At 30.6% G+C, this 14,502-nt stretch overlaps 1 protein-coding gene across 1 annotated transcript; it reads left to right on the forward strand.

The window, feature by feature from the left end:
* The first annotated feature begins 8,012 nt into the window (after positions 1–8,012).
* On the forward strand, positions 8,013–8,862 carry LOC137829271 (uncharacterized). Its single transcript, XM_068636072.2, has one exon. It carries the CDS (start codon positions 8,221–8,223, stop codon positions 8,611–8,613), a length of 393 nt encoding a protein of 130 aa, XP_068492173.1. The 5' UTR covers positions 8,013–8,220; the 3' UTR covers positions 8,614–8,862.
* The last annotated feature ends 5,640 nt before the right edge of the window (positions 8,863–14,502 follow it).

Below are 14,502 nucleotides of genomic sequence, written 5' to 3' on the forward strand. Positions count from 1 at the left end.
CAACTAAATATATTGTTGTAAATCGGAGAGTAATATTATCAAAAAAATTCCTAAAATAAAACAAATAAGTTGTAAACGTTGTCTGGTCCTACTTGTTTCAATTGTTGTAGTTGTGAAGGTTGTCTTATCCTGTGGAATTCGTTTCCGCTGTAGTTGTGAATGTTGCCTGGTCTTGCAAAATCTTTAGAACGTTGTTGAAAAAAATGTCAAATTGGTTGTGAAGATGCAACAACAAATAGATTTATGTTGTGGAGATGTAACAACTTTTCTGGTTCCTCTCTATATAAAGAGAGGTTCCATCCACTTTACTCACAGATCTTCATTGCCTTTTCATCTTCCGTACCACACTCACGCTTCCTCTCACCTTTTTATCTTCCTCTCTCTTCATTTATTCTTTTTCTTTTATTATAAATATTTTATGAGTTTATTGGGTTCTTACTCTTTTAAGAGTAACTTGCCAGTTCTGATTCTCGGAAATTTTTGAGAAATTCCTGTTGTATCCTTTGGGACTTGCGCAATACACCACGGATAAATTCTTACGGACAATGATCACTCACACATCGGGAAATCAATTTTGTTCGTGTTTTAAAGCCTTATTTACTACAATCGTAAGGACTTATGGCTGACAATACGGACAACAACAACTCTGCTTCGAAAACGTCAAACGTCGTTTCCACGATGCAAACCATTTTTTGTGAAATCATTTATGGACGTCTCGAAAGTTGAAGTCTTCACCGGTCAAAATTTTCGATGTTGGCAAGAACGCGTGTCCACCCTGTTGGACATGTACGAAGTCGCTTTTGCACTTACAACTTCTAAAACCTACCCAAGCATGATTGCTAAACAAATTGATGCTTGGATCCATGCAAACAAAGTATGTCGTCACACCTTACTCAGTGCGTCATCCAACGATCTGTTCAATGTCTATTGCTCTTACAAGGAAGCAAAAGATATTTGAGATTCCCTTATCTTCAAATACACTACCGAAGACGTCGTCAGATTCATGATTGGAAATTACTAGGAGATGATCAAAGACAAAGATATAAAAATCCAGATAAACGAATACCACAAGTAGCTTGAAGATATCAAAGTTGAAAGCATAGCATTGCCTGATGAATTCGTGTCTGAAATCTTGATCGAAAAGCTTCCACAATCTTGGACTGATTACAAACAACAACTGAAGCACAAACACAAACAAATGTCACTATCAGCCACTTGCAAACAAGCAAGTGATAGAAACTCAATCTTTGTGATTGGAGATCCCATGAATAAGGTTCATATGAGTAAAAATAAGTCACTTGGTAGTTTTGCTAGCATTAATATTGATTTAAAATCAATTTTTTCTATTCTTATGTTGTGTGTGGAAGTGCTAGATACTGCATTATCAAGAGGATAAACTTTGTGGTTAAAATTCTGAGGTAAAAAAGTTTTAACGATTTACAAAGTTTTAATGATTTTTCATATCCCTTATAGGTGGTGTATGAGTGTCAAGTAGGGTCGCTTGCATGAGATCGGGCACGTGTATGACCTAGTAAGCGCAACACAACGATAACTACAAGTAATGTGGGGGTGTATTGTGATTGATAAACTTCTAACACATACTAAGTGTCTTGGTTCATATAGTTTGTTATACCAACTACACTATGTGTTAAGTTCATCAATCTAAGACAGGTTCATATAGCTTTCTATACCAACTATGATGCATTACATCTTAGATGAACCCAAAATTTTCTTTTTCTTTCTTTATCTTTATGTTTTACTTTTTGCAATATGTGGGGGGTTGTTGTAAATATGAGAGTAATATTGCCAAATATTTCCCTAAAATAAAGCAAATCAGTTGTGAACGTTGCCATATATATATCGATTAAATATATATATAATCGATATTTATATATATATATTTTTAATATTTATTCAAGTTAGGGTCGAGTTATGTTATGTTGTAAATTTGTTTGTTTGGTAAGAAATATAAATTATAGATTATTTTAATTTAAAAATTCATATTTAAAGATAACAAATATTTTTACACATAATTTTTTTATATATAAATCTTCTCACGCTCATCTTCTTTATCCATATATGTCTTTTTTATTCACACTTTCCACACTCACATTTTTTGTCTACTACTTTTTTTTTTATCGAAAATAGAGACGTACGAAAAAACTTTAAAATTACTATCATTAACGTCGGTCACAAAAACCTAAATTAAATTAATACTAAAAATATATCTCATTTAATATCAACTTAATCGACACTAAACTATTTTAAATAAAAATTAATTATGAATTAGTGTCGGTTTAACCGATGATACATAGACCTAATCTTCAAAAACTTATGTTAGTTAATTAACAGCAATGGTTGTAGAGTTAACGGCATGTGTGAAGCAAATCCGGTGTTATTTATTTATTAGTGTCGACTTTTGGTTGTTAATATATTTTTTATCTAATAATTTTCTTATAATGTGTTATAAATTAAGTTATCAATATTTATAAATTAAATCTTAATCATTAATTATAATTTAAAGTGTAAATAATAATTATACTGATTTATTAATTAAAGATACTAATTAATCTATTAAAAATATTTATACAATTATATTTTAAAAAGATTTTTTATATGATAAATATACTGGTTTATATATATATATATTTTTTTTTTGGCTTAGACAAAAATAATAAAAATGATTTGAATTTAAAAAATATTGTTGGATCAGTATTAGGTAATCATTAAATTGAACAAATTTTAGAGACTAAAAATAATTAGTTGTTATTGTGACTAAATTAGATACTATTTTAGAAGCTAAAAAAAATTATTGGTATCTAAATTAATTTCTATTATTGATAAATAGTTTTTAAATTGGTATTTAATTAGTTACCTAGGTTTTAGACACAAATTATTTGGATCCTAAAGTTGGTAGCTAAAACATAAGTAGCTAATTAGATATCAATTTAAAAATTATTTATCATTAATAGAAACTAATTTATATACCAATAATTTTGTTAGTCTCTAAAATAGTATATAAGTTAGCCAATATCGAAATTAATTATTTTTTGTCTCTAAAATTAATTTTATTTAATGATTTTCTTATAACCTTTTGTAGTGTTGAATAAAACTTTTAACTTACTTTGATATGACCGGCTAGAAATAAAAAAAAATGAGTTTGATTCATTTTAACAATCTAATAATAATAAAATGAGTTTTTTCTTAATTTTATACTATTAACCTGATTAACCTACTTTAATTTGATACACAAGAAAACGAACATGTAATGAGAGGGTGATAACGAATTAGTTTGTAAAGTATGTCTATTGTCAAAGTTAAATTATATTTAGTTCTTTCATGTGAGAAAGAAATGAAAGGTATTGGTAAGAATGTCATTCATTTGATAACAATTAGGAATATGTACTTACAAAATCAACTTTTGTTAAACTTGATCACATACAAAATGTAAATCAAGCTCAAAGTGTATAGATTTGGAGTGTGAAACAAAAATGGCAGCAACAAGAACAACTCCAAGATTATATGAATAGACTATTGGAGTATCAAAGGAAATTTAAAATTCATTAAGAAGAGACACGATAAACATAGTTTCTGCAATTGTAATACTATATTCAACTTCAATAATGCTTCTAGATATCAACCATTGTTTATGAGATCCTCAAGAGATAATATCGGAGGCAACATAGACAAAAAATTCTATAATAGACTTCTTATCATCCAAGTTTGATCCCAAATCTGCATCATTGAAGTTAATGATAAATGAATTTGAAGATTTGTGAAGGAGTATGCCATGATGAATTATTCCAGTAAGATAGTGTAGGATCCCTTTGAGTGCTTTCCAATGATGCTCTTGAGGCTAATTCATGTACTGACTTGTCATTTGCGTCGAACCATGTTACAACCAGAGGAAAGATAAATTAGTGTCAAAGTGTTATTTTGAAAAAAGAACATCAAATTCAAGTTTCATAGGTTTGGCCAAGACTTATTAGCTAAGACTTCCTTTAAAGAATTTGGTTTAGTAGGTTCAAATGTAATAGAAGTATATATTTTGAGTTTGAATATACATGTTTTTAACCGTGTAAGCATGTGGTGCTTGTTGTTAATCGATGGAGAAACAACAACAATATTACATATAGATAAAGGAGTTGGTTGCATAGTTATAATTGGTTGAGCAGACGGTGAGCGTAAATAGTGGTTTGTATGTTATTAGGATGTATCATAGGATCAAGTAAGGGTAAGGGTAAGGTCGATTTAGGAGTTGTAGGTATAGTTGTAGGTGTTGTCACATTTATAGGAAAATTGCTATTTGAGGTCATTTGTGATTGTAAAGTAAATTGCTGCAAAAAAAAAAAAGGATTAGTAGATCTAGCTTAAGGAAATCAAAATTCATTAAAGATTACATGGTGAGAGATGCAGATCTTACCACTGGGGGGATAAGTAGATATAGCCTTTATTTTGATAACTTTATCCAAGAAAAAGGCACGTAGAAGAGCATAAAAAAAGTATTCATATTACATGAGCATAACAAAGAAAAACATGCACATCCAAATGCTTTATAGACAAAATAATCGGGTTTAGTTTTGAATAAAATTGTTTGAGTAGAAGAACCATTTAAAACTTGTGTTGGTAACACATTAATTATGTGAACGACTGCATTAAACATTTCACCTCAAAACTTATGTAGGAGAGAAACACCACCTAAAAGAGTCAAACTTGTGTTAACAATGTGATAGTGCTTGCATTCCATTGAGTCATTTTTTTCATTTGTGCGTGGATAAATTATTTGATGTCGTATGCTGTGCTAAGTGAAATTTTTCATTTTTTTCATTTGTAACCTGGTTTTCAACAATAACAAGCATTAAACTGAAATTCAAATATGATATTATTGTAATGAGAAAATTTAGATACACTTAAAAATATTTTTGTTAATGTTAGGAACACCTAAAATATTTTAATAAGAATTTAGTAGAATTATATGTATCAAAATACATTGCAGAGGCAAAAACTTTAATTTCCATACATGTAATGTTGCCAAGCTTGATAATTTCATGGCCATTGTACGAGTATCTAACAAATAAGACATCATGTGGTGTGAGACACCAATATCAGGATACCAAATAATATCTTGAATAGTGGAGGGTGCTCCAAGAATTCAATGAGTATTATCATCACCATTTGTATTTGAAAATTTAGAATGACTAATAGAAATAGCGGATCGAGGTTCCTTATCATACACATGCCAACAAGTGAGAGAAAAATGTCCTATTTTGCCACAAATCTAACACCCGAGTTTATTATTTTGCCAAGAACTAGAGGTGTTTGACAGAGTCTTATTACGTGAGTACTTGTTCGAAACATTGTTTTTTAGGAGTTTTGATTTCTTTTGTTAAAGGAACCATTGAATCTTGATTTGTGGTTTTATTGATGTTGAGAAGACCAAGAACCTAAGGCATAATTGACTTGAATAATGTAGTGCTTACTCGTCTTGTATTTATCAAATATTTCTTCTTGAGATAATAAAAGAGCTTCCGTTTCTACAGTATATGAATCAACCCTAAAGAGGACAAAAGTGACAAAGTTATCATATTCTTCAAATAAGTCATCTAAAATGGCCTCAACATAATCATGAGTGGAACTATGGGCAACAAATGCATCCACATTTTTCTTTATATAAAGTGAATAGATAAATATAAATTTATCCTTATTGAATGTTCTCATTTGAATCATGAGTTTCTTGATCTTGACTCTATTTTGAATAACATAGTAGACACAAAGTTTAGTCCATATATGAAAAGAAGTGGTGAGACCAACCATTTTAATAAGAAACAAAGTAGTTATGGAAGTCAGCAATCACCCAACGAGCAACTAGTCTTACTGTTCATGCTAAAGAAACTTCTGGTTAATGACATTACTGAGAGCAGTCACTAGAAATAAATTTGGGAGGGTAATTTTAAGTTTTCAAGAACTTGGTAAACTTCAAGCTTCTAACAGTGACAAACACTTGTTGTTCCCAAATTAGAAAGTTATCTTCATCTAATTTGATGAACATGAAAGTATTGAAAGTGTGAATAAATAAAGAGGAGGGGTACATTTTTTTAGAGTATATTGTAAAAGAACAAGAAAAAAATTATAATAAAACCCAGAATTTTTGTTACATATTAAAAAAAATAAAAGAATTGATCTTCATTAAGTCATAAATCTCATATACACCAACTTATATAGAAAAATACAAAGAAAAAAAATAAACTAACTAATATAACAGAAATACACAACTATATTAGTATCATTTCATTGGAAGCTAATTAGAAATGAATCCATATATAATTTTTACCGTAAATAGAAAAGCAATCAATTATCAGACAATGGGTAACTAAATGACAATTAAAAAATTGTAGTCTAATCCAATTGTAAGTACAAATGAAAAAAAGAGTTTATTTTCTAAGACGAAAGAAAGGAAAAGTTTGTTAAATGAGAGATGAAGAAATTTGAATGTAGAATTTAAACGGATGGCTAATATAAAACTAATTTAAACAAAGATTGAATGACAGAGGTATGTATGATTATATTTACTCATCTCCCCTCTCACTCCAATAAAAGTTAAGGCTGAGGGATTAAAATTTGGAAATCAAGTGTATCTAATGAAGACTAGTGTTGAAATGAGAAATACAATTTTTATAAATTACATAATGGACGATTTGGGTGTTTAGAAATGTGAAAAATGAAGGAAAACAGATGTAAAAAATTGATTGATTGTGATGTTTATTACTTGATGTGGTCTATATTATGAAGTCCCCGTTTATAAAAGAGTACAATTGAGTTTTGATATAATCTAAATGTAGACATTTGTTTATGAGGATCTTCTATTTCCAATATTGAAAAGACCCTTATATTTTAAAAAAATATATATGTAGCTTAATAAGCATGAGTGTGAATAATGATGGAACTCAAAAGTAAAAGAAAAACGGACAGCGTACCCTCAACACTTTGCCTAAAAACTAAGCAGAGAAATAAAAAGGAAAACGAGTGGAGGTTGTTGATGACGCGCCTTGGAAAGAGCGTGGTGACGGGGCCATGCGACAATACCTATCCTTTTGCCTATAACGTAACATGTACGTTCCACTATTCACTATTCGTAAAAGCAATGGGCCGTGACATCCGTTCAGGAAACTCTGTTTTATCTCCTGCACCCAACACTATCGAATATATATAATACAAAAGGGTATCATTGTCCAAAAGGCTCAAATATTTACACGCGGAGCATTTCCATTTGTCCTTCACCAAATTATCTGCTATTTCAAGGAACATAAAAATGCCCCCACCTGTGAATTTTTTCTTACAAGGTATGAAGGCCAGAAAAGAAAGAAACAAGTTTATTCGTGGTGGTAAAAATGGTAACAAGTCCTGGAGGATATCATTTCAAGAATCAAACACGATTTCTTTTATTTAAAATTATTATTAATGTATCCAAATAAAGCAACACAATTGAACCTCATTATTGTTGTAATTAACCTCCTTGTTAAAGTGGGTTTTACATAGAAAGTAGAGGTTGTATTTTATGAAAAAATATATATTCCCTATAGGGGGATTTAAGGAAGTGATTAGATGCACTTAAGAGTTATTAGTGTAGAATATTAATTGACGATAAATGAGATTAGTTAAGGGTGGTTTAATTTGCGTGTAGTTTGGCAAGTCTCTAACTCTAGGTTCACATGGCTAAACCATTAATTGTCCAACCTAACGTAGATAATGAAAAAAACGAGAGTGGAAGAGAGAAGAGAGAAGAAAGTGGTGGAGTTTAATTTAGGGAAGAGTTAGTGAAAAGCAATTAAATGAGAAGAGAGTGATTTTAGAAGTTGAGGGTAAAAGAGTGAGATAAAAGTGGTGAATAATAAAATAATATCTGTAATAAAGTTGCGTGAGTGTGAAATTAAAGGAGTTAGTGATGGAGATACCCCATTAGGCTTACCCCACCCCAACCAAAAACACTTATCACTCTCTTTCTCTTCCTACCATTCTTTACTGTGTTTCTCGCTCTAATCCTACCCGTCTCTCTCTCTCTCTCTTACTTCTCTTCAAACCCTTCTAATGCACGCTTTGAAAGCTTTCCGTAAAGTTTTTCAACCCCCAACCCTATCTATATAAACACCAACAAACGCAGTTTCACGCACTTCACGTTTAGTAAATTTTTTTCTCATCCGCTTTCCCACCAACATCGAAACCATGTCCACCGACTTCCACCTCCACCACGACTTGCCCAAGCTCCGAATCGCCGCCGTCAAAATCGAAGACGTCCCCTCCGACCACCACCTCGACGCCCTCGTCTCCTCCGTCGTCACGCGAGAGGAGAACGAAAGCCACGAAGAGGAAACCGTCGCCGTCACCGCCGCTGCCGCCGTCGCCGAAGAAGACGAGAGCTACCGTACTCCGACATCGAAGGAGAGCAAAATTCCGGCGATCATGACGTGCCCGCCGGCGCCGCGGAAGCCCAAGGCCTTCGCCTCCTGCAAAAGAAAGCTTTTTGACGACTTTCAGTTCTTCGATGTGACGAATAAGGAGGACATGGACGCGTTTTTCAGATCCACTTTTCCCAAGAGGAGCTGCACTTGTACATGAACACTTCAACCTTAGCTTCCTCGAACTCCCACACCTCGGACCCTGCCAAACTCCGTAAATTACACAATTTTTTTTATCCAATTCCCACTTCTTTGGTCAATTTCTTCCTTCTTTTCTTTCCTTTTTTTTTTTTAATTTTGGTTTTTTTATATGTTATATATATTTCACTTTGTATAAGATGTGAAATATTGGATCCCCAAATCGTATATGTTCATTAATCCAATCAACATAGCGTTGAATTCTCTGCAATCCTCCAATTTTTACAATCTGCAATTGCTTTCCTTTTAATTCGATTTCATGGTTTGGTTTGATGGGATTTCCGTTCTTGTCTGTGTGGATTATTTTAATTTTTTTTTTCTTATATACGAATCTGGTGAATGATCGGTGTTGATCGAAGAAATAGAAGCGAGAATTGAGCGAATTTGGGGTTGAATTGTTGGCGGTGTGGAGGATGAATGTTGTGGGTTGATTGAAGAAAGTGTTAGATTAATTGAATGGGTGGAAATGAATGTTAGGGAAAGTGGAAGAAGACAGAGTAGATGAGGTGGGTGGGTTGTGTTACGTAATGGAATTGATGAGTGCTAGTTGGATAGGGTTGAGAAATTACCTATGTGCGTATGTGGTCTGACAATTATGCATGAATGTGTACAATAAGGTCAAGTATTTGCTACAGCTTTGGGATTGATGAAAGAAGTTTTTATTTTGTCTGCGATACAGATTGAGGAATGGAATAAATAACAGGAGATCCAAGAGAAAGCGGTGAGACTTGTTATTTTTTTTAACTCTTACCTTTTTTTTTTGTCTTTTTATAACAAATTAATTCTAATTTTCTCCCACTATATATCCCAATTATATTTATTAGACGCCATATTTGAATTCTATCACTAAGCGTGGAATTCAATCATTTTTTTCTTACATATTTCGCACCCCACTGGAGGATTTACTGTCATCTCGTCAAGCTGGGAGACTCTTTTTGTTTTCTTTTTTTTCGTTACTAAGTCATTTCATCTCCACCTCATCACCCAATAACTAAAACATTTCTTCTGTTTCATTTTCTTTTTAATATTTCTTTTAAGATCCCCATATCAATAAAATCTCATGCTAATAATATTTTTAAGCTAACACTACTTTTCTCGATATGGGTAAACTAGTTTGCTTTACGTAAACAAATATTGACCTCATAATATTTCAATTTTAAACGGAGAAGGAAATCACACTTATATAATTCTTAATTATGTGAATTATTTCTCTCTCTCTCTCTCTCTCGTTTATTTATGTATACGGAAGATAGATTAGACTCGTATTTCATAACAGTTCACATTTCCTTGTCAATTTAAAATTTTGTTAGTTTGTAAGTATAATTAAGACCATGAGATATGTTCTAATTTTGGTGAGATCTCGAGTCCTTATATACTTACCTGAACTTTTTTCTGCAACAAAAATGATTTGGTTATATATATATTGAAGTTAAAATATACAAATTCAGACATATTCCTCCAAAACTTTAGAATGCGATTAAACTTCTACATAAGTTATTATGTTACATCATATACCACCTAACTACGATTATACAAATTATTTGTAAATAGAATATTATACGCGTATAAAATATTTTATAAACTAGTGTGTGCGCGAATAGGTGTACATATGTTTTATTTATACATGGGTTTTTGGTATTTTAAAAAAAGGCGTTATACATATCTATTATACAGTGTAAAATTAATTAATCCAACTGTTGAATTCAAATTTTATACAAATATTTTTATTCTATTTTGATTAACAATATCTTATTTGAAATATAAGAAACTTTTTCCTAAAAACATATAGCTAACCAATATCTCCTTTAAATGAAATTCGACCTATATGATCAGACGTGTAATTTTATATTAGTCAATAGTTGAATTGATTGGGATTATGTTATAGTGAGAGTTATTAAGTGTATAAGTGTAAAATTCACACTCGATATCAATTGATATTTTTTTTCAAACAATTTATATTTATTAAAAACACTTAGGACTTTTATAAGATAATAGCAAGAATATATATGTTTCCTTCTTTACAAGTAACTCTTAGTACAATTAATATCTTTAAAGTGTTTTTTATATGTTAAATTACATTAAATTTAGTTGCTAATTTAAAACAAATTGAGTAAATCTTGTCTTCAAATTTTTATAATTTCTTTTAATCACTTGATCCTTCATTAAAGAAATTTAAGTTCATGTATAAAAATAATATAACTAAATACTAACCATAAGACTACATAAATACAAATATAAAATTTATTTCAAATTTGAGATGCAGATATTAACTTAATAGTGTTCAGTAAACTTTATTAAATCATATATTTATTTTTTATTATGCAGTATATTATTATAATTTATTTATATTTAAGAAAATGTTGTCTGCTGAATTGAACTTAATGAAAAATCAAATAGTTCTAAAAAAATTAAAAAATTTGTGTATTCAATTTGCTTTTTTTTTTAATTTACCAATTGAATTAATAAAAAATAATTAGTACAAAGAATGATTGAATAAAATAACTTTATAAAAATATACTCTTAGAGACTCTCTATTGGGTATTTACACCGGAATTTGTGTTGAACTTTATGAATAAGTGAAGTTGCAAAAATGCTATTGATTCGAGGGAAACTGACAAAGAGACTTTATTCAAGCTGTATTCAGTTCTGTAGTAAAAAATAGTTAGTGTTAAAAGTGATTAATATTTGGCTCAAATAACATGATAAGCTGGAAAAAAAAAAATTAAAACACAGTTCATATATTATAACATTTGATCAAATTTAAATATATAATTATTTTTAAACAAAATTTAAACAATTCTCCAATGCACATCTTGTTTGTATTTGAATATTTATCGACTTCGACCAATTTATCTATATTTTCAATTATAAAATATTTTGTGAATTTTTTTTTTTTGAATTATTAACAAAATAGACTTGAGCTTTACATTTAACTAGCCAAATACATTGAGAGAGTGAAACTAATCTTGTTCTTGCTTTAACTAGCAAGCATGGACAAAAGGACAATTAATGAGCAGAGACTGAGAATGATATTACAGTAGGGTATTACCATTACCATGAAGAGAAGAGAAAAAATTATTTATATGTTTTTTTATGAAACTACAAAATTATTACAAACTTTACAGAGATGCCCAGCTAACTTAATGGTGGTGTCTATGTCTAAATGTCCTTAAAATAAGCCTTAAACGATGCAGTGGTCTACGTTATCTTCTCATTTTTATACGACATCTATTTATAACGTCTTCTCTTTATAATTCTTTAGATAAAGGTAATGCCAAGTTCGATTTATGATGACAATTAACCTTTTATCCGAAAGTTCACTGTAGAAATATTTCGAAGTTCTAATAACTCCTTTTTCAAGCAAACTTTTTGTAGCTATATCTAACTAGTGTGATATAGGATATAGGTTTTATAAAAGAAAACACTTTTGTAACATTTTCTTATCATTTTTTACCAGCCACTTTTTCTAGTTTACAAAAGGATATCAAAATTATTTTATAGTATGTATGTAAAATTTGCAACGTATTTTTTAACTGAAAAAAAAGAGCAGCTCCAAAGTAACAAATAGAAATATCTTGTTTCTCTGCTTCAATCATTGGCAACCCATTGGTAAAGGGAAAGTGCAAGAGTTAAATTCAGGTAACTAGTGTGTGTGTGTGTGTATTTATAAATATATACGTAGAATGTATGTAGAGATTGGAAAATGATGAGTGGATGTGAAATAATAATTTAGTTAGCATGTGATGTTGGATCTGTGCCTGCGCATGTAATTAATCCCATGGCTTGATTTTTACGTTTCTTTGTCTTTACTCTTCGAAGTGTCCTAAAAGGTGGCGTGGGCATAAAATAATGAGAAAAAAAGTTTAGTGATGGTGGATGATTATGATGGAGGGTAAGTTGGGAAGCTAAGTTAAGAATGAAGCAATGTAAAGAAAGAGAAGTGTTTGAAGAGGTATTAGAGAAGGAATAAAGTGATGGTTAACTATAGTGGCTAATCAACTTGGGGAATATGCAAGAGAGAGAGGTGGTATAATATAGTAATGGAAAAGGAATGGATGAGGAAGTAAAGCACAAGTTTCAATGAAGATTATCACCTTTGAAGAAGTGAGTTATAGGGAAAAGAATAATAAGAGGTTAGAAAGAGGCACATGATGCGTCATTGTCACGAAAAGGATTACAATTGGAACAAGGGAAGATCCAAACCCATCATGGGGGCTACTCCATGGATGATGTTCCTTTGCTTCTCAAAATACTTCCAATCTCATACCATACCTATACATATCTATACATACATTATGTATTTTTCAAATCATTTCTAAGTTTTTTTTTTATCAAAATTGTTATGTATGTATTATACCTTAATCATTCTTAATGTCCCCACACATTTAGATGCACATAATTTAAATGTAGACAATTTTGGTAGAAGATAGCATTTCAAGTAATTTTGGTGCTGCCATATTCAAACCAGTAAGTTTTGGGTGTTGTGACAAAATGTTTTTTATTTGGTTTTCAATTTTTCATGTTTAGTTTACCCTGTTCTCAGACTTTGCATGGTCAACATGTGTTTATGAGGTTTCACATGTTTTTAATGAATATATTGACTTACCTATTGAAAATCATATTTAGTCCTTCCACCAATTTTCTCCAACCTAAAATTTTCAAATCATCATTTTCTATTTGAAATTGTATCCTATTGAAAAACCCACCTACTTAAACGTATAAAAATTGAGGAGAGAATCAATTTTATTTTATTTTAAAATATCAATATTTAAGTAATTTAAAAACATGCATAATTAAAATCATAGAATTTAGTTGATTTTAGAAAGTATAAAAGGATCCATAGAGAGTTGGTTTGGCAATCGTAAAAGGCAGAGGTGAAGGATATGGAAATATTATATAATTTTGTTGTGGAAAAAAAGAAAAGGAATTGAGGGATCTTTTAGACTAGCCCATAAAACTGTTGGAAATGCAGAAAAGGGTAGTTGTTTAGTCCCTTCTGTTATATTCTCTCGATTTCATAAAAACAGGTACGATCGTTCTAAGTCAAGAACCAACATTATCCAATCTCATCATCCACAATTATTTGAGGTTGTGAAATTGATGAGTGTGGATACATGGAGTCCAAGTTTATTTTTTCTGTTCTCAATCTTTATGACTTCTTTTTAGTACTACAACAACAAAGAACTGAACCATCTGACAGAATCCCGGGAGATTAGGCAAATATTTGCATCGGTTTTTCTTCTTCTTTTTATGCTTCATTTTCTTACATTATTTCTACTCTTTTATCTATTTTCTATTCACTTATCACACAACAAAACTTCATGACGCATTACGCATTTGTGCATTTAGATTAGTTAGTATATGTTTATTTCTTAAGAGAGAAAAAAAATGAAAAATGTAGAGATGAAAGAAATGTTAAGACGCTAGCCGGTTGAGTACCTAATAGATACTCTAAAGCCACATTTTTATGTTAAGATAATCTATTAGTTTTGATGTTAATAAATCTTATAAGGTGAGTTAAGATTTCTAACAAATTTACCCAGACAATTTATTAAGACTAAACCTGTTAGACGATCTTACAATATTAGAACTGTTAGTTGATCTCTCATAATTAAGTTCATTAGATAGTTTATATGTTCAAAGGAATAAAGTAACACACTAGATAGTCTCATTGTAAAAAGACTTACTAGACGGTCTCATTGTACCAAGATGCATTAAATTGTCTCGTTAGATAATCTTTGGATGTTCAACGTGTTGGACAATTCCAAAGGACAAGACGAGTTAGACGAAATAGTCACCATGAACGCATTAGGCAGACACTTTGTTTTCTACATACTAAACAATCACTTCA

This window comes from Phaseolus vulgaris, chromosome 7, assembly GCF_051622355.1.
Source record: "Phaseolus vulgaris cultivar YP4 chromosome 7, ASM5162235v1, whole genome shotgun sequence".
NCBI classification, from domain to species: Eukaryota; Viridiplantae; Streptophyta; class Magnoliopsida; order Fabales; family Fabaceae; genus Phaseolus; species Phaseolus vulgaris.